Raw genomic sequence first — 20505 nt, forward strand, 5'->3', positions numbered from 1 at the left:
GTCAGGGGACGCCGAGAATCGAGTGAGCAGCAGAGGGGTCGTAAATCCTTTCCGACAGCCGGAGCGTTTTTAAAATAACGACTGATTTGTAAACCAACTGCCTTGGGCATGCCAATCCGTCAGAGCCTGGCCCTGTTTCCACCCAACTCTGCCTTTAGTTGGAGTGTGAACCCTGAGGAGAGCCTGGGAGGTGCTCGCTGGGGTCCTGCCAGTGGCCCCAATGGTGGCTCTCAGCACACCAAGCTGAGTTCTACCTCAGGGCCTTTGCACAGGCTGGGCTCTTGACTAAAATTCCAGCCCCAGATGTTCACATGATTGGCTTTTTCCCCATTCGGCTCTCAGCATGGAGGTCATCTCCCCAGAGAGGCCTTCCCTGAGCACCCTGGCTAGAGAAGCCCCCAATCCCATCTACTCTATCTGATAAATCTGTGTGGTCTCTTCCCAGCACAGTACCTCTCTGAACGCTCCTTTCTTTGCTTGCTTATTGTCTCCTTCTCTGGTAGGCGGTCAGCCCTGTGGGATTCGGGACGGGGTCTGTCTTGCCTACTGCAGTTTCTGGACCTGGGGCCCTCCCAGGTCCGCATTGGCACATTGGCACTCACCAAATGGATTTCAAACTTTACTGATTATGTCTTGATGAAATGAATCACCATGACCAGTGGTTCTCCAAGTGTAGACCCAGAGCCCCAGCATCAGAATCACCTGGAAACTTATTAGATATACAAAGTCTTGAATCCCAACCCAGAAATCTCAAATCAGAAACTGGGGGCAGGGCCAGTCACCACTGGCTTAAACAAGTTCTCAGGGAATCCGAAGGCCTGCTCTGGTCTTCAGCCACTGGTCTTGTCCTTAAAACTTCTGTGCTCTGGCCAAGTGATGTAAATGCAGAAAGCAGGCCAGTAGGTGACATTAGGGAGTGGTGAGGACTGTGGCAAAGGGGACCATAAATGCCCTGTGTGGGATATTTACAGCTAAGACCAACATGTCCGTAAGCCCAATCCATCCACCACAAATGCACCACCAGACCCTTACCTAGGGGCACTTAGAACTCTGTCTTTGTCCTCATTGCCGATCCAATAGCAAGGACATGGTTTTGAGAAAAAGAACAAAGAAGTTTTATTGCTTTGCTAGTAAAGAAGAAACACAGGGGACTCTTGTCCCAGAGGCTAATTCTGCCCCTTAGGAGGAACAGGGCTTTTTAAAGAGGTGATTCAAAGGGCAACGTTCCAAGTGTTCTCTGTCAGGAGCTGTAATTCGCTTGTCAATTTGGGAGGTAGTCATTTCTGAGATCTTCTGGGGCCTTCCTCCAAGTCCGAGAAGTCTGAGCTACTTTGTTCCTGTTCCTGTGGTGGCTGGGTGTGTGCTCAGGGACAGCTCACCCTGCCTAGGATGGGGAAGGAAGGTAATCCTGCTCCCCCCACCCCCAAAGAATAGGGAGGGGCGGGAGAAAGGAAGAGAAAGGACTCGTCTGTTTTAAAATCAAGTCTCTATGGCAGAGCAGCAAAGGCTATATTCAAAGCACAAAGTGGACCACTCTTACACAACCTCAAGCTCATGAGCGAGTGAGCAAAGAAAAGTGAGGGTGCAGATCCCCAAGAAGTGGTTCTCATTTCCCTGGTAATGGTGCCAAGGTAGGGATCTAAGTTCCGGGAGTGTTGGAAGAGGAGGTGTCTTCATCTGTTTTCCATTGCTATAACAAAACACCCCAGGTCAAGGAATTTATTTAAAAAAAAAAACAACAGAAATTTATTTGGCTCATGGTTCTGGAAGCTGGGTAGTCCAAGAGCCTCTAGTGCTGGCCTTAGTGAGGGCCCCTGACTGCATCATAACATGGTGGACGTCATCATGTGGGGAGACGGCAAGGATTGTTAGCTCAGGTCTCTCATCCTCTTCTTATAAAGTCACTCATACCATCATGGCGGCCCCACCCTCCTGACCTCTTCCAAGCCTAATTACATCCCAAAGACCCCCCACCTTTAAATACCATTGACATCTGACTTCGGGGACTAAGTTTCCAACACCTGGACTTTTGCAGGACACGGTCAAACCACAGCAAGAGGCCTAGCCAGGTGAAGCAGCTGGTAGCCCTGGGTCTGTTCTTTCATTTCTTCAAAGCTGCTGGTAGTTTGGGGTGTAGTAGCAACCATATGGGCCTACCCCTGCCCCCACAGACTCAGAGTCCACGGGGGAGACGGAGGGGAACCCAAGGCTGCAGCCAACACGTGTCAATCACAACCTCGGCCGGCGTCAGCAGGGCAGAGGCCCCAGTGCTTCGGAGACCTGTGGGCGGAAGTGGCCTAGTCCGGGAGGCCGGTAGGGGCAGCACTGAAGGCTGAGGAACAGCAGTGGCCACGGCTCTGGGCTGGGCTGGCGTGGCTGGAGCTCCGTGGATGAAGGAGAGAGTCGAACAAGAGGAGAACAGGTCTCTCCACAGGGCCAGACTGCGCGGGAACTCTGGGCACTGGGGACCTGGTTTTGCAGAGCCATGGGGAGCCACCAAGGCAGCAGAGTGACCTGGTCAGCTTTTGCAATCATCTCCCAGAACGCGGGGTGGAATCAGAACCCGGCAGCGCCGCATCCATGACTAGCACTAATATTAGGAATGATTTTATTAGTGACACTGTGGGCCACTTTCAGGCAGACACCCTCCAGCCAGGCACTGGACCAAGCCCTGTACCTGTGCGGTCTCTTGCTGCCTCACATCCACCTAAGACATAGTATGTACCTCACTGAATTCATGTCACCAAGGCCACAGGCCGGTGGCTTCAAACAGAAGCAATTCATGCTACAGTTCTGGAGGTCAGATGTCCCAGGAGGGTCTGGCTGAGTCCAGATGAAGGTGTGGTCATGGCTCCATGCTCTGGAGACTCCAGGGGAGAATCGTTTCTCTCTTCTCCGGCTTCCAAAGCTGCCGGCAGGGCTTGGCCTGTGGCCTCTTCCTGCCTCTCTGGAGGTGCAGTGGTGGGTGGAGTCTTTCCCACATCCGTCACTCGGCTCAGGCTCCGCCCTCTCTCTGGTGCTCCCTTTTGTCTACCTTGGGGTCCATCTGGGTATCGTCCTCACTCCAGAGTCTTGACTTAGTCACTTCCGATAAAAGTCCCTTTTGCCACATCTGATAAACATCCACCAGTTCCAGGGACCAGGAGATACATCAGGGATGTCCTTGGAGGCCTCCGTTGGGCTGAGCGTGCCCAGGGGCAGACACAGCGCATGTCCAAGGCCCTGGGGGCTCCGAGGGGCAGAGCGAGGCAGGGAGTCAACTGACAGGTCTCAGAGGCAGCTGCCCCCAGCCAGCCCCCTTCCACAGAGGGAGAAAGGAAGTGGCGTCCCAGATGTCTCTCCCGGCCAGTTTGGATGGAGTGAACCAGTTTGGACAGAGATAAATCTTCCCAATGACCGTCCGATAAACCCCTTTCAGGCTGGTCCACAATGAGCATCTTGTCCCCAAGCGCCATCTCGGCCAGAGTCTGTGGTGCCCCTTGGGTTGTGAGCCAGGCCGCCGAGGTGTTTGGGGCTGCAGATAGAATTGGAGATTCCCTGTCCTTTACCTCTTCTTGGAGAAACAGGATTCGCATTGCCTAGGGAGATACCCAGTGTGTGTGTGTGAGTGTGTGTGTGTGTGTGCCGAGAAGCTCCAGAGGTACTGACTGCATCCTTTATCCACGGGAACACCTTCTGTTGACCTCCAGACTAACTCTGCCCCCGAGGACAGCGGGTCTCATTAATCTTCATGGCTTTGGGTGATGGTGGTAGTTGACGTTAAAACTACCACTTATTGGAGGTCTTCCTGTGGCGGAGTCTCAGAGAAAGCTGTTAAGAAGCGAAGATCGGCCTCCAGGGTACCGTTTCCAGAGTCAGGCCTTCGGCGTGCTTAGCCGAAGGCAGTGGAATGGACACGTTGAAGGGACGTGGGGACAGCAGGCTGGAGACAGAGCTCTTCCCAGTGGCCGAGAGGTGGAATCAGCCCAGTGGGGGTGCCCGGGAGGTGTCCATCACAGGACATGGAATTTTAATTAGGACAAACACGTTCAGGAGATCTGTCGTATGTCCTGGCGGGTTCAGCTGTAAGGAAATATCTTATACTTGAAAGAGAAGAGATTTTAAGCATTCTCACCGCCCCTCCCCGAGATGGTAAGGATTCCAGGTGATGCAGGTGTTCAATCACTCGCTTTAGCCATTCTGCAAAGTGTACATGGATTTCAAAATATGTTGTACACAATAAATATACACAATTTCACCTGCCAATTAAAAAAAAAAAATCCAGCCTCAGTTAATCTCCCTGACCTTCAGACTCTTCGTCTGTAGAGCTGACACCATACCTCATTGATCTAGGATGCCCTCAGTTAGATTCCGCATCATTGGTTTTACGGACCACCAAGGAAGAAGTGCAGTGCCCCTCAACTATGACCTGTGCCTGGTGGCAGAATGCATGCTGGCGTCTGGGACGCTGAGATGTGACGCGTGCATCTCGGATTCAGTGAAGTGCCGTGCGAATACCTACCTCCCGGGGCTCTTGTGCCCCAGGCAGGTGTCTGGCACCTGGAAAGCTCAGTCTGTGTTGGCATATATGGCTGCTTCTACCGTCCCATTTTACAGATGAGAAAACTGAGGCTGAAGCGGCTTCCCACCGTCATTCAGCAGGTGGTGAACGGCAAGGGGTGGAGGGGTTCTGGCTCCCTTGGTTCACCTGGACTCAGGGGCGCTGCTTCCCTACCACTTGAAAAGGAGGTGCAATAATGGAGCACCCCACAGTGGGGAGGAGATGGGGACAGCCACGTGTGGACATGGTGGCTGTGTGGGGGACAGCTGGTCCCTCACTCCCTGAGGTCTCCACACCTCTTGTCAAGTCGGGTGGTAATGCAGACCTGGCGAGATGGTGGGGCGGCTGGTGGACGTTAGCACAGGTCCTGGGACCTGCTCGCTCCTCCCACCTGCTGTCAGCCACCAGAACGCCAGGCCCAGAAGAGTTTCCATGGACACTCAGGCTCCCCTGGCCTGGTCGCCCTGGACCCCGGCGGCTGCTCTTCCTTTGGGCTGAGCGTCACCTTGCGCCTCCCTCGGCCGCTCGTGGAGACCCACGTGGGCTGCAGCCAGGCCTGGAGCCGGAATCTCTTCCTACAGGCGATGCTCAGCGGGACCACATGGAGAATCTGGGGTGGCTGCCTGGGGTGTCGGTGCTGGTGGAGACCCTCGATCTCAGCGCCACCTACCAGTCGCTCATTCCTTTCTCGCTGAAATGCTTAAAGCGCACTCTGTCTTTTAAAGATGACTGGCCTGCACCTCCGGCCAGCTTGCGAGAGCAGAGCGCAGGGAACTTCCACTCGGGACCGGCCTGTGCCAGGCCCCGGGTGCTCCTTCCAGCCCCCGACGCGCGCACGCACACACACACAGGTCCGTCCTATAACAGGTCGGCACACAGACAAGCGTCCTCCGCTCTGCACTTGATAGCAACGGCGCCTTCCGCGGTCTTGGTCTGGCCTCAGAGGCTGGGTTGCTGAGCCTCGTCCCGTGAGCGGTGCTTGACTCGGCCGCCGGCAGGATGGGCGTGTTTGCTTCCCGGCTGGATCCCGCTCTCTCCATTTTTCTGCCGCTGGCCCTAGATGGGTCTGAGTTTGGGATGCTGCAACGAAGCCCCACATCCCGGGCGGCTTGCGAGCAGCAGAAGCCTTCTCCCTCCCAGTCTGGAGGCTGGACGTCTGAGATTGGGGTACCAGCGCAGTCCAGCTCCGGCGAGGACCCTCATCGGGTCCCGGATGGCCCCCTCCTCATCGTACCCACAGGGAACGACGGCACTCTCTGGGGACCCCTTATGGAAGCCCTGATCGGGGCCACGGGGGGCTCTGCCCGCATGACCTCATCACCTCCCACCGCCCACTCCTCGCCCTCTTAGGGAGGAGGCTGGGGTTTCAACCGAGGAATCTCAGCGCAACGCTCTCGCGCAGTCTGTTGCTCAGACAAACGGGTTGCTAGTAACATCGAGCACGTTCCAGCGCCTCTCTGGGGTGAACGGGCGCCAGTGGTCTTGGGGGAATGGCCGATCCGGGTTATTTGTGGGTTTCAATGGGTAGATGCGGCCAACTGAGTCTGCGGCGATTCAGACCCGACCCGCCCATGCTGGTTTGTCTGGCAGCTCCGGAGGCCGGGAGGCAGTGAGGGGAGAAAGGAAAGACTAGTAGCAGCTGCTGGGAAGGAGGATGCAGCAGGCACCGGCCTCTGAAGCTCGCCGGGAAACGGGAGGCCACTCTGGGACTCTTGAGCCTCCTGCAATCATTTTGCTCTGCTGGCAGCCGTGGGGAGGGCCCCGGCCTGTAATGAGTGTAGGAGGCTGATCGAGAACAGAGTATCCAGGGGAGGGAATCCACCCACGGTCTCCGCCATCGCGAATATTTAAATGTCAATATGTCTTAATTGGCTGCTCAGCCCACCACACCCCCCACCCCCAGCAGCTTAGCAAACACTGGCTGGGACAGCTGGGGGGTGGGGTAGCCTTGAGTCATCTGGGCAGCCTCCTGCTGACATCTGGGCCACCCTGGACAGGTGAGTCAGAACCCCTGTGAGTCAGCTGCCTGGGGATTCTCACCTCAGGCAGGTGAAGAAACCAGCCTTAGTCAAACTCAAAGGTGTTGTGGCATCTGCTGCAATCCCTGCAGCTCGGGAGGCTGAGGCAGGAGGATCGAGAGTTCAAAGCCAGCCTCAGCCACTTAGTGAGGCCCTAAGCAACTTAACAGACCCTGCCTCAAAATAATATATTAAAAGGACTGGGGATGTGGCTCAGTGGTTGCGTGGACCTTGGGTTCAATAATCCCTGCGACAAAAAAGAAAAAAGGAAAATCACAGCTGCTATAGGTGCATTTGGGATGAGTGTGTGTACGGATGGGTAGACAGATTAGAGACAGGGGAGGCAGACAGTGTGAGAGGTGTCTATATCATTTATAGATTTGCACAAGCAGGTGTGTGTGTCTGTGTCATGATTTTATTGATCATTTTCTTCCTCTCATAACAGGCCAGTACTTCATGAGGACTTACTATGTGTTAGGCATGAAGAAGTGTCTACTCCTTGACACATCTGAGTTCAGGTGATTCTTAATAATCCTAGGAGACCAGAACCATTGGCCTCATTTTACAGATAATGACATTGAGGCACAGAGAGGGTGCTAATCTTGCCAGGGGTTACACAACCAGTACCTGACAGATGAGGATCCTCCTCCTGTAGAGTCTGGCTCGAGACCCCTGTGTGCTTAACTGGCTTACTGTACTTCCCACCAAGTGCCAGGCATTGTTCTCTTTGTCTCGTTCAGTCCTCAAACTCAATGACAAGGTGTGTGTCACGAGGTTCCTTTGGTAGATGAGGAAACAGGCCCAGAGAGGTTAAGTAACCCATCCAAAGACACACAGTCAGGGCAGGGCTGGGATTTGAGTTGCTTGCTATACCACAGTTCTTGCTCAACTGCAGGAAATAACGATTTCAGCAAAATCGAATACACAACCAGGGTTCAATAAATACTACGTGAATGAATATAATCCTAGAGTGTCACAGCAACGGAGTTGCGGGTTTCGAGAAGAACATGCATGCTGTTACTTTGATGTAGATGGAAATTTTAATTTTCATAATGACATTCTTCTTTCAGCCGGGCCCAGGGCCGGGGGCCAGGGACAGCATGGTGGATCTCGAGTCCATTCATTCACCGTCATTCTGCACCTGTGTGCTGGACTCGGGCTCACCGCGGAAGGACGGGAGGGAGGGTGCGGGCAGCTCCAGGAGAGGGCCTTGCTCTCGCTGTATAATGTCCTTCCTCCTCCTGCCTCTCCTCCTGAGCCGCTGGTCCTCGAAGTGAACTCAATGAGGCTGAAAATAGTGCGAGAAGCCCTCCAGCTGGACCGGCGTCTGGTTGGGCGGTGTCACCGGGTTGTTTACACGAGGCTCGAATGCATCGTTTGCTGATGGTCCTTAGCGCACATCAGCTGGCACTTTATTAGTCGTTCATCACTGTCCCCACACCCGGGCGGCTCCCAGCGGGCGTGAGCAGCCGGGACAAACGGGCGGCGGGCAGAGTGCTGTCTGAGTGGCGTCTGAGGACCCAGAAGCCTGCGGTTGGTTTCTGCACAGCTTTCTGCCTGGGGGACCCTGGCTGGGCTACAGGTGGCGAGTCCCTCTCTGAAGGCCGCGAGAGTCTGCAGGCGTCTTTGCCTGCCAGGAAGTTGTAGGCAGTTCTCGAAGAATCTGTGTGAACGTCTCCCCCAGATCTCCATCCCTGAACCAGATCTGAGGTTCGGTCCCGGGTTGTTAACCGATAGGTACGGGGGCAGCACGTCCACGTGGCTCCTCCTGACGGCGCTGGGTCACTTCTTAATGACTGCCCATCATTTCAGTAAATGGTCTTGTCCGTTTGCTTTGCAGCCTCTGTAAGGGACGGACACTCTATTCGGTGGTGAGGGATGCCAAGATCGTCCTGGATGTCAACAAAACCAGGCAGATTGCCCAGGAAATTGTGAAGGTACTGTAGGCTCTGCACCCACCCACGCCTGACCCTCGGGAAGACCCGGCCCCTCCTGAGAAACCCCCAGGGATCCTGGGTTTAGACCACCAGGGCCTCAAAGACGTCAGACGTGCCCTGAAAAATACCAGATTGTGCGAAAGTAAGGACTCTGCTGAGACAGGACCCTGAGGCGTGGTCTGGAAAACTTTGGGGTCTCCATTTGGAGTCCCATTGTCACTGGGCTCGCTCATCTGTGGGGACATCCAGGTGGCTGGGTTCTTGGGTTAGGATCCGTTACCTCAGAGTCCTTGAATTCCCGCACAGCTGCCGGGAAACATCAAGGTGTTGGGTGTTGTTTGGGATTGAAAGAAACAGGAACATCCTGTGTTTCCTGCAGGTGCCTTTATTAGTCAGGTGCACTTGGGTTTGGGAAGTGTTAGCAGCCAGCCGAGAGAAGAAAGGGAAGGCGAGATGGGTCACAGAGACCACACGACCTCTCCTGTCTGCCCTTGGGCTCCGCCTCCAGCAGATCCTGCTCTGTGTCTCCCTGGGAACTGGGGACATGGGGCAGGACCAGGGGCTCCGCAGTCAGAGAGGAAACCTGCAGAGGAGTTGGCTTTCCAAGGGCAAGTGGGAGGAGGCAGCTGATGGAATTTCCTTCTCTGGGGACCTCGCCCCCTGTTTGTCCCTGCCCCCGCCACCCCGCTAGGGACGTCTTCCTTTGTTTCTTCTTCAGGAAGCAGACCAGCTACAAGGAGGTGGCTTTGCAGTCATCCTGAGGGGGCGGGCGGGTGCGTGGCTCAGGACCCTGCCTGTTCCCACTCCCGTGCCTTCTCCCGCCCCACGTGCGGGACAGCCGCCTGGGGTGACGGGTGGGGCTGGGTTTCTCAGGCAGCCCTGTGTCCCCGCGTCCTGCAGGGCATGGGCTACCTCCACGCCAAGGGAATCCTTCACAAGGACCTGAAGTCGAAGAACGTCTTCTACGACAATGGCAAGGCGGTCATCACGGACTTCGGGCTCTTCAGCATCTCCGGGGTCCTGCAGGCCGGCAGGTGAGGGTGGCAGGAGTGCCCAGAGGGCTTCTGGACGGATGACCAGCAGGGGGCGGGGACGCACCCCTCGTGGCTTGGGCAACCCGAGCTGAGTGGCAAGTAGGGACGCCGGGGTGAAGCTCTTCTTCCCACGGGGCCAGCGCCTTGCTCGCCTGCCCTGCAAATGGCACCTTTGCCTGCAAGTCCCTGAGCACAGGGTCTCCCTGCGTCCTGCAAGGCCCCGGCCCTGGAGCCTGGCTCACCCTGAGTGACGGGAAGTCGGCGTCACCCGGAGCCCCTGCTCAGCGCCGCCTTAGGAATTCATTAATTTTCGTGCAGCGGGAGTACAGTTAAGAAGCCAGGGCTTAAAGGGAGACCGTGTGGCTCTGCTGCTCATTAACTGCGACTTTAGTCAAGGTGCCCAGTGTCCCTGAACTTGGGTTTCCTTGCCTGCAAGAAAATGGTGCTGCCTGGAAGGTTCTTCAGTGACATGGGGTGACACGCAAAGCATCCAGCACAGGGGGCGGGGCAGAGACCTCCCCGGGTCGCCCAGGAGAACATCGACCCTGGCTGAGTCACTCGCTCCCAACTGCCCTTTGCCCAGCGCAAGCCACCTTGCGTTGGCCGTGCAAGAGCCAGCCAGATCCGGAACAAGCCAGCCACCAGGCCTGTGCCGTTGCCTTTTGTTTGGAGTGCACTTTTTGCACGCGCGCGCACACACACGCACACACACACACACACGCAGAGTTGAAACCCCAGCGGGTTTTTTCTTACCATGCATCTTATAAGGAGCAGCCTGTCCCTCCTGGAGGCTGGCCCAGGCGTCCCTCCCTTCACTCCCCTTTCAGCTCTTGGGGCGACCACTGATTTCCTGGAGGCACACCCCACGCCCCGGGCATCTGGTTCCTGCTCTGGGGGTTGCCTTGACTCTAAGCCAGACGACCGCCTGAAAGGTGGGCAGACCCCACGTAGCCATTCCCGGCTGGTGTGGTCGGCTTCGGCCGCTCGGGTTTCTCCTCAGGTGTTACCCCACCCCAAGGGGTTCCATGGTCTCCAAAAGCATCCACAGTGCCCACGACAAGAAAATAAGCAGACAGTCAGCAGACAGATGGGCCAACAGCACAAGGGGAGTCCCTGGAGGGGCCACTGAGCGAGACCAGTGGACCCTCCTTCCCTGTGGCTCCCCTGGGGGCCTCGGGCCGGCTCCGTGGGTGGGAACCTGGGCTGGGGAAGGAGCTGGTGGAGGCCCAGTGTTAGCCTCCAGGCAAAAGGAGGCCTGTGTGCTCTTTGGCTTTTTCCAGGCTCTTCAGCAGTGCTGGTCACAGGCCCTTCTTGACCTCGAGTCCCCGCCCTGTGGAAGGGAGCGGGCCGGGCCTCCTGGTCTCCCTTTAGACTATGGGTTTGCCCAAGCCACGTGCGGAAGAGGAGGGGACACGGAGGACCCGAGGGCGCTTCCTTTAGCTCACACGCAGAGACCGGTGTCCACCCGAAAGGAAGTTCAGCCAGGTCACCCCGTCCTACCCCACCCCAGCCTATTGCCAACACAAATCGGCGAGTGGCCAGGGAGAGGCCAGAGTGTCCTCCACCCCAACTCCCGGCAAGAAACCCGGGTTCTCCGCTGCCGCCACGTAGCCGTCAGTGGCTTCCCGGGGCTTTGTCCCTGGCCCAGCTCTGTGTTATTGGGTCACAGACCATCCCGAACCTGGTGGCTTCAACAAGTCCTGACACCTGTGGTTCCGTGGATTGGCGGCTCGGTTGAGCCTTGGTGCCCAGGTGCGGGCAGGTGCAGTCGGGCGGGTTGAACTTGGCCTTGACAGCTGACTTCCTCCTGCTCGCGGCTGGGTGGGGGTGGCGGGACTGCTGGGGTCTCCCCCTCCTCCCCCTCCCCTCCTCCCCCTCCCCTTCCTCCTCCTCCTCCTCCTCCTGTCCCTTTCCCCTCTCTGTGCAGCCTGTCTGTGACTGCACGGGGCTTCCTCACGCCGTGGTGGTCTCAGGCCCGCTGAAGCGGTCGAGGGCCCTGGGGGGAAGTCGCACACCGTCAGGAGATCTCACTTTGAAAGTCCCCGAACACTCCTCCCACGACATCCCGTTATTATCAGCAGGTCACCCAAGGCCAGCACAGATTCAAGGGAGCAGAATCCGACTCCGTCTCTCAGAGGGGCGGTCACAGTGACCGTGGTGGCCATCCTTCATCCTGCACAGTCCCCTGGGCAGGATGGGGACCGCCACGGGGAGGTGGGACTCGGGGCGTCCCGTGAGCCCCAGGGCTCTTCCCACCTGGCAGGTAACAGTTACCTCCACGGTAGCTCTGGGGCCCTGCAGGTCCCCCGCTGGAGGCGGGGTCACAGTTGCCTGCCTCCTGTTTGTGAACGGGCCCCTCCGCAGGCAGCACCCCAAGCTGGAGCACAGTCCAGGGGTCACCCCTTAACCATGGGGCCCTGATTGGCAGCCTGGGGACTGGGTGACAGGAGTGGAAAGGGGGGGCCTGGCCAGGCTGCAGGCTCTGCAGGAAGCCGCATCAGTTCCCGTGAGAGAGGCCGGAGGTCCCTCGGTTTCTTCGACCCCCGCGAATGAGTCTGCGCAGGCTGCTGTAACAAAACGCCTCGGGCGGGTAGCTTGAGCAACGGGGCTATGTTTTCTCACAGTTCTGGAAGCAGAAAGGTCAAGGTCAAGGCGTGAGGGCCCAGAGTCTGATGGGGGCTCTCTTCCTGGTTGTTGACAGCCCCCTTCTCCTGTGACCCACGCGGCCTGTCTGTGAGGCAGCAGAAGAGAGACAGAGATCTCTGAGACTCCTCCTCTTCAACAACCCCAGTCCTAGGGGATGGGGGCCCGGACGTAGGACCTCACTTGATTCCTTTCCTGTAAAAGCCCTCTCTTCAGTCATGGTCACGTTGGCCGTCAGGGCCCCAACGGTGAATTTCGAGAGGGACACAATTCAGTCCTTAACACCAGGAGAAGAGATGACGGAAACTTATTTTCATTACATTCACATCTGACACCTCCCGAGCCTCAGTTTCCTCACCTGTACAATGGGGGTGGAAGGCGGGTGTCAACGGCCCCTGCCTCACATGGCGCTTCCGAAGCTGAAGTGTGACGAGTGAGAGGGGCTGGCTTGGGTCAGGCTTGGCGTCCTGCGTCCCCCAGAGCCCAGGTGGAGCTCGGCATCAGCCGGGGCGGGAGGAATGGAGACAAGCTCACCCGGCTCATTTAATGACTTATTACCTCTGTGACCCTGGGCAGGTCACCGAGCTGAATGGAGCCTGTGACCTCATCTGTAGAATAGAGACGGGTCCTCGCAGGGTGGGCTGAGCAGCCCTGCGGGGGGACGGAAACCCTGGCATACAGCAGGTGCTCAGCAGAGGACATGCCTGGCCTGGGGCGTGCTCATTTGATGGGGTCACTTTAAAGTGAGCGAGCTCTGCACACCCGGAGAGACCCCGGCACACAGCTGTCCTCTGCCATCAGGAAAAGGTGTCATTAACCATGGCAGCCCCAAGACGCCAGCCGCCCGCAGCCTGCGATTAATATAATAATAATAATAATAACCATGACGAAGGTGGCAGGCCCGGCGGGCTGTCACCCTGGGAGCACGCACTGGGGCCTGGCGCCCGGCCCCCTCCCAAGCACGTGCCCACGCCTGCCCCGGCCGACGGGGGTTGTGTGGCCACCCCGCTCCTGTCCTGGTGACCCCGCCATGCCAGTCCTCGGCTGACCTGGCTTCCCTGAAGACATTCCTTTATGCACACACGTCACAGGGCACGGCCGCGTGTCGTGTGTGCGTGGAATGCCCGTGTGTACGCGTGATGACCGGTGTTACGCACACTGCCATGTGCCTGTGCACTGTGCGTGTCCGGGTCTGCACGGTACACCCAGGTCCTGGTCACGGCTGGGCAACCGCCAGGTGCCCTCCATTTTACCCCCGCGCCAGCCAGGGGACGTGCAGGTCAGCGCGCCCAGTTTGTGGATGGACAGTGAGGGCTCAGGGCTGTTCCAGGTCCCCCCAGTGGCCAGCGACACACAGATGCTTAGACCTCTGCAGGCGCCCCGATGCTAGAAGCAAGAACCCCCTCACTCTGCCCGCCCCAGGGTCCCCCAGGGGTGAGCCGTCCTCCCAGCAGGGGCTGCGTCTGGCCTGGCCTTGGTGCCCAAGCCCGGGGCCAGTCTGGTGCTGACGCACTGGACCTTAGACCCTGGTTTGCTTCCTTGCTTTATCTGAATCGGAACAGGGATTCTCAGCTGATGTGCCCGGTTCCCAGGGTGGCTTGGCAATGTCTGGTGACTGTCCCCACAGGGGGCGCGGGGGCCAGCCAGGCCACCGCACGTCCTACATGGCACAACGCAGAGTCATCCAGACCCAGTGCCCGTGGCGCCCAAGTTGAGAGCCCGACAGTAGAACAAAGGGACCGGTGTCACCTGGCCACATGGCTGCCTGCCAGGGACGTGCCAGTCTCCTCCCAGCATGGGGACGGCAGTGTCCTGGGGTAGCCGCCTGGGCTAAGCTAAGCCGCCCACCAAAGGCCCCAAAGGGCTGCAGTGCAGTGAGTCCTCAGCTTTGCCTGGTTCCCACGGCTCCAGCGCCCAGACCTACAAAGCTTGGGAGTGTCTGAGGGTCGCGTCCCGTGTGTAGGAAGTGGAGATGGGGACCGGGCATCTTGCAGGACCACATTTGGGACGTTCCCTCCCTCCCCCCAGCTGTCCAGTATAACAGCAGCTCTGGAGCCTCGAATTCCGGACTCCTGTAGCCTCGCGCGGGGGTTTATTTTTTTCTCTAGGCAACATTTCTACAAGTGTGGTTGCGGGTTGATTTTAGAGACCAGATGAACAGACATTGTATTTCTTGATTTATTTATTTTTATTTGTTCTTCTTAGGTGAACACGACAGTGTGTTTTGACGTATTAAGCTTACATGGAGTAAACTTACTCTAATTAGGATCCCATTTTCGTGGTTGTGCAGGATGTGGGGTTTCACTGGTTGTGTATTCATATAGGAACAGGGGAAGGTTATGTTGATTCATTCCACTGTCTTTCCCGTTCCCATGCCCTCTCCCTTCCCTTCATTCCCCCTTGTCTAATCCAGTGAGCTTCTATTCTTCCCTCCTCCCTTATTATGTGTTAGCATCCACATATCAGAGAGAACATTCAGCCTCTCTTGGTTTTTTGGGGATTAGCTTTTTTCACTTAGCACAATAGTCTCCAGTTCCAGCCATTTACCAGCAAATGCCATTCTTCTTTATGGCTGAGTAATATTCCATTGTGTAGATATGCCACATTTTCTGTTTTAATGTGGGTTAGAAAAGTTTCAGTACTTGCTATTTCCATGTTCCCAGCAACTTTATAACATAGAAAGTAGGTACTGTGTATAACAAGAGTCAGCTGTGCTTGTTGAATCGCCCAGCTGTAATCCCAGCGACTCGGGAGGCTGAGACAGGAGGATCTCGAGTTCAAAGCCAGCCTCAGCAATGACAAGGTGCTAAGCAACTCAGTGAGACCCTGTCTCTAAATAAAATACAAAATAGGGCTGGGGACAGGGCTCAGGGGGCAAGTGCCCTGAGTTCAATCCCTGGTGCCAAAATAAAAGGGGGTCCTCAGAGGTGACAAGACCCAGTGATGGTTGGGGGCTGAGTCCCTCTCTCCAGGCTGCACTCCCTGCCCCTCCCACGGGGTCTCAGCCTCAAGTGGAAGATCAGGTGATACCCCAAGGAGGGAAGCAAGAAAACCAGCAGAGAGCGTTCTGGGGACTTGGTCAGTGCTGGAGGGACACGTCCTCCCGGGCTGGGACATGGAGCTCACCTGTGCTTCGCTTCTCCAGGCGAGACGACAAACTGCGCATCCAGAACGGCTGGCTGTGCCACCTGGCACCTGAGATCATCCGCCAGCTATCCCCCGACACAGAGGAGGACAAGCTCCCTTTCTCCAAGCATTCTGACGTCTTTGCACTCGGGTAGGTGGACCGTCCAGGCCTTCGGGAGCCCCCGCCTGGGCAGAGGTCACTTCCCTAGACTTCCTTTGATGCATTTGCAAGGGCCAAGGATGCCTGTCTGTCTGTGGGGGCCAAGGTGGCTGGATCCGGGTGAGACGGGGCGATCTGAGCGGGGTGTCGTAAAAAGAATGACCCTAACACAGGCACGTCTGGTTTCTAACTGGTTATGTGGCCATAACTAGCTTTCCAACTCATCCATTCACTCAGTATCTATTTACTGAGTACCCACGATGTGCTGGGACAGCGTCACAGGCTGGGGATACAAGATGCAGGGTTGTATCAGTGATCGACTGCTGTGTAACAAATTACCCCCAAACTCGGCAACATGGATCAAATTTCTTGTCCTCTCCCTGGTTTCTTAGATCAGGAATTTGAGGGAGGTTTCCTGAGTGAGTCTGATCTCATGAGATTGCAGTGCCAGGATTGGGTCTCCACTGAAGGCTGGGTGGACTCAGGAGCCACTTCCAAGGTGGCCACTCACATGGCTCTCAGGAGGAGGCCTCAGCTCCTCCCCTCACCTGCGTGAGCTCACGGTGCCACTTAGGACCTACTCTCAGAGATTACGTAGATCTCCTCCTCCGTATCCTTCTGCTTTTTCTTTTTTTTTTTTTTTTAGTTTTATTTTAGTTTGGATTGGTGCAGAATCATACTCATTGCATGCATTTACAGGGTACAATGTAAAACTGCAATACATGCATACATGTGTCAGGACCAAAGCAGGAAAATCAGCCTATCCTTCGCTTTAAAGAGTCATCAGTCCTTATTTCTTTCATTGCTTTGTGATGGAAACGTTCCAGATCCTCTCTTGGGGTTGGGATGGGACTCAGGGGTAGAGCCTGGCATGCCGGAAGTCCCAGTTTCCATCCCCAGCATCCAGGAAAAAAAGAAGAAAAAAGAAAACCCCCTCTCTTGCAGATGTATTGCTCAGCAGGCAAATGGACCGTAAACTTCCGCTATATTCCACTTGTTAGAAGCAAATGGCTAAATCGAGCCCACACTCGAGGAGAGAAAAATTAAGCTCTGCCTTTTACATGAGAGAGTATCAGACAATCTGCAGGGACATATTTTGAAATCACCCTCGGTCCCTGCTGTGTCTTGTGGAGGACAAGGAGGTGGTTAGCGTTGGTGTCGTGTGATAGACACTGCGCCGAGGATAAGCAGGAATGGGAGAGAGAAGAGAGCCCAGTCCCACCAGGGAAGGCTTCCAGGAGGAAGGCACCCCTGAGTCTGTTAGAGGTTGGATACAGGGTAGATGGAGGCACGTGGAAAGATACAAAAGCTAACAAGAACAACTCTCCCCCAGGAGAGAAATCTATATGGGGTGGGGGAGGAAAGGAAGCTGATGGGGAAAGTAAGGCTGAGAGACTAGAGAGGAGAGTGTGATCCATGCTATAGGGACTCACTAGCAGAGTTAAGGAGTTTTCAGCCTCAGGGTACTAGGGAGCCATTGATGGTTGTAAAGCAGAGAAGTGACATCATCATAATTTGAGTTTTAGTTCCATCGCATCTCTCTGGCTGCTATGTAGCGAATAGAAGGGAGGACATGGTCAAGGTTCAGTGACCCATCCATAGGGAAGGTCCTGGAGTTGCCACAGACCCAGTGTCCATGGGTGTGACTCTCAGAAGCATTTAGGGAGTGGACATGCTGGAGTTTGGTGGTACCCAGCTGTCTGCCTTAAGCAGGCTGGTGGAGAGTGGTGTCGTTGGGCAAGGTAGAGCCCCGGAGGTGAGCGAGGTAGGATTGCGGAGACCAGGAGGGCAAAGGATTCAGGTTTGCACAGAGAGAGCTCAGGCAGCCTTGGACCGACCCGGCAGAACCAGCCAGAGGCAAACAAACGCACAGATCCAGAGTTTGGAAAAGAGGAGGTTAAGACTTGGCGGCTGTGGGTGAGAGCTATCATCGCAAGAGAGTGAGCAGGGTCTTTGGAAATGTAGACGGGAGGAGCTCGGGATGCAGCAGCCCACGCAGGGGCAGAGCCAGCGAGCAGATGTAGCCAAGAAACCTTCCCGGCTCCCGTGCCTCAGACGGCCTGGCTCACCCTTGCCTGGCCTTACCCATGGCATGGACGCAAGGGTTGGGGGTCCACCTGGGCCTGGGCACGTGGCGGGCTGTGGACGTGGCCGTGAGACTTGGCATGGCTGAGGCTCGTTAGAGGGACGGTCTCCCCTGCAAACCTTCCCCGCCACCACCTCCCCATCAACCCCCGATGGGTGGTTTGGAGATCAGGATTCTCAACATCTGTCACTTGGGTGCCATGAAAGGCTGTCACTTGCCCTGATTAGTTAATGCCCGAATCTTTATCTAGTTAGATATTGTTATCTGAAACCAAATTGCAATCATTAAGTTGGTATATTTTAGAAGACATTTAGCACTCAAAAAAGAAAAAAAAATGCAATTAACAAAATGTACCAGAGTAAGTAATTGGTTTTCCACCGGAATTTCCATCTTCAGCAACTCTTTTTTTCTCGAAGTGAATTTCTCTTAAAGTTGGGCTTGAAAGGAGTTTTAATGAGGGTTTTATTTCTGACACTGCTGAATCGCGAACGACCTGGCGCTCTTGGGTTCCTGCCAATTAGGAGCATCCTGTTGCTTGGGAACCTCATGCCCAGGAATGACTGAGAGCAAAACCAAATTTTATTAGTGGATCGAGCGCTGTGTTAAGCTCTTTTGGTGTGCCCTGACTCTCGCACTCCTTACTTCTACTCTGGGAAGCAGGTACCACGTTCTTCCCAATTGGCAGGTGAGGAAACCGAGGCTCAGATGGCTGGGTGCTTGGCCTTCGGGCAATTAGCCGGGAGCTGGACGGGCAGCAGCCTATGTGCACGGTGGGAGCTTTTAGCCATGGAGCCCCAGGGGGCTTGGGAGTGATGTTGCCAGTCCAAGCTCTGCTTCCCTCACCTGCCAATCCAGGATAACAAAACCCACTGAGGGGCTCTAAGGACTGAGTGGGAAAACATCTCGCAGGCACCCAGCACGGGGAAGAACGTCCTCCCCGCTCCACGTCAGAGCTGCCCACAGTCCATTCATACCTCCTTCCCCAGAGGCCAGCCGTCCACACCAAGCTGTACCCCCACATCATCACTTCCCCGATGATCAAGGACTTTTTTTGAAATAGCTCATTATGGTTTTTTTTTATACCTCTATTTTATTGATTTATGTGGTGCTGAGGATCAAACTCAGGGCCTCACACGTGCTAGGCAAGCACTCCACCACTGAGCCACAGCCCAGCCTGACCAAGCGCTTTCGAATGGATAGAGGACAGGCCTCCCAGTATAGCAGACTATACTGGGCACAGTTCTGGGGTCCACTTAGCTGGCTTCGGCATCTAGCTGACCCTCTTGTTGGCTGTGTGATCCGGGATAAGGCACACTACCTCTCTGAACCTTAGTTTCCTCATTCATAAAATGGGCCTCACAGTGATTCTTCCATTTTAGAATGTGGGCATTTATTATTCAGTTATGATGAGGCCAACAGATCAGGAGATGATCGCCATTGAAAACAGTTTATTACTCACAAGTCCCATCAGAGGGCACATGCCACACCAGGCAGGGCGTGGGAAGCACCAGGGTGGGTTTGGAGGCAGAGAAGCAGGAGGACTGTGTGGTGGGAACCTTTGCCTGTGGTTTCCTTGGGTAGGATCCCGAGGCACGGGGTGGGCAGACTTGGGATTGGCTAGTACGAATAACTGCAGCAGGTTCTGGGGCAGGGGGCCTGGGGGACATTGGCTCTGCAAAGTGTCAGAATAAAAAGGCGAGCTTCAGACCCCTCCCCCAGCAACAGGTTTAGAATAGCATCTAAAATTGAGCATCTAAAAGATTCACAAGGCATGATCGCTTGCTAGGGTAACTACAGTCAGCTGGCAGTTTCCCCAGAGAGCTTGCCGGCCATCTCTCCCGACGGGCCAGCCCCGGAGCCTCCTGCACCAGCCCCGGACTGAGCCGTGCGGACCTGGGCAGGGCTGGCTGGACACTGTCCTCTGAGCAGTCAAGAAAATAACAGGTTGTTTCATGTTCTTTCAAACAACACAATCTCAGAGGCGAGGAGAAATCATTTCCTAGGATTGTGTCAGCTGTTTCCTGAGTTGGGGAATCTGGTGCTCAGAGAGCCAGGATTGCTCCCAGGGTACAGCTCAGTGACACCCCAGCATCCTGTGTTCCTCTGTCCCGGTCTCACCACCGTCCACGGCTCAGGGCACCGTGAGGACACTGCTGGCCCATTGCCTCTCCCATGGCCACGGAGCGAGTTCTTCCCTGTTCATGACGACATCAGGATTTCTAAAGCAGACAGTCACCTAGTCAGCCTCTCCAGAAGGACTGTAGCCTCCACGCTTCCATGCTCAGCATCCCAGATAAATCTCCCTCCTCTTTCATAAAGATTCTCTTTTGGCAGCTAAGGACAACTGCCCTGGGGGGTGACGTCACCTACCCGTACGGTGCTGCTAGAAGGATTCTAACTTGCAAACCTGTTTTTCTTTTTCTTTGTTCTTTATTTTCTTTCCATCATTCTCAAGAATGGGTCATCTGTAGAAAATCCAAGTAGGAAGGAAAACGATCCTACGATCCGGAGAGGGCCCATGTCCACATTTCACTGTTCCATCTTATTCTCTGGTCCACGAATACATAATGATTTTTTTTTAACAGTAACATCAGACCCTACGTACAGTCTCGTGTCCTGCCTTTTTCGCTTAACATGATCTGTGGAGCACTGTTTTATGTCAGCAAAATTTCTTTGAAGTATTTTCATCACAACGTAATATTCCATCTCACTTTATGGATTTACCTTAAGACAGACAACTGATTTCCATTACTGGGCAATTGTGGTTTTTTTTTTGTTTTGTTTTGTTTTGTTTTGTTTTGTTTTTAACTTTTGTTCAGTGTTCTCTCCAATGCCGTGGAGAGCCGCCTTGTTAGTGAACGTCGGTATCCTGAGTCATTCACCTACAGGCGTTTCCCAGAACTACAGCTTCAGGGTCTGAGATCCTAACCATAGTCTACTAAACAGCTCAGGTTCCACATT

At 55.3% G+C, this 20505-nt stretch overlaps 1 protein-coding gene across 4 annotated transcripts in view; it reads left to right on the forward strand.

The window, feature by feature from the left end:
- Positions 1-20505, forward strand: part of KSR2 (kinase suppressor of ras 2) — a gene marked incomplete at its 3' end in the record, with an annotated part of 403959 nt that overhangs the window by 379101 nt on the left and 4353 nt on the right. For all 4 annotated transcript variants that reach the window (XM_079151534.1, XM_079151533.1, XM_079151531.1 and 1 more), the window contains 3 exons: positions 8399-8495; positions 9396-9529; positions 15318-15449. In XM_079151534.1, coding sequence (XP_079007660.1) covers positions 8399-8495; positions 9396-9529; positions 15318-15449 — 363 coding nt within the window. The remainder of the gene's footprint in view (positions 1-8398; positions 8496-9395; positions 9530-15317; positions 15450-20505) is intronic.

This window comes from Sciurus vulgaris (assembly GCF_902686455.1).
Source record: "Sciurus vulgaris genome assembly, chromosome: 8".
In the NCBI taxonomy this organism is placed as follows: domain Eukaryota; kingdom Metazoa; phylum Chordata; class Mammalia; order Rodentia; family Sciuridae; genus Sciurus; species Sciurus vulgaris.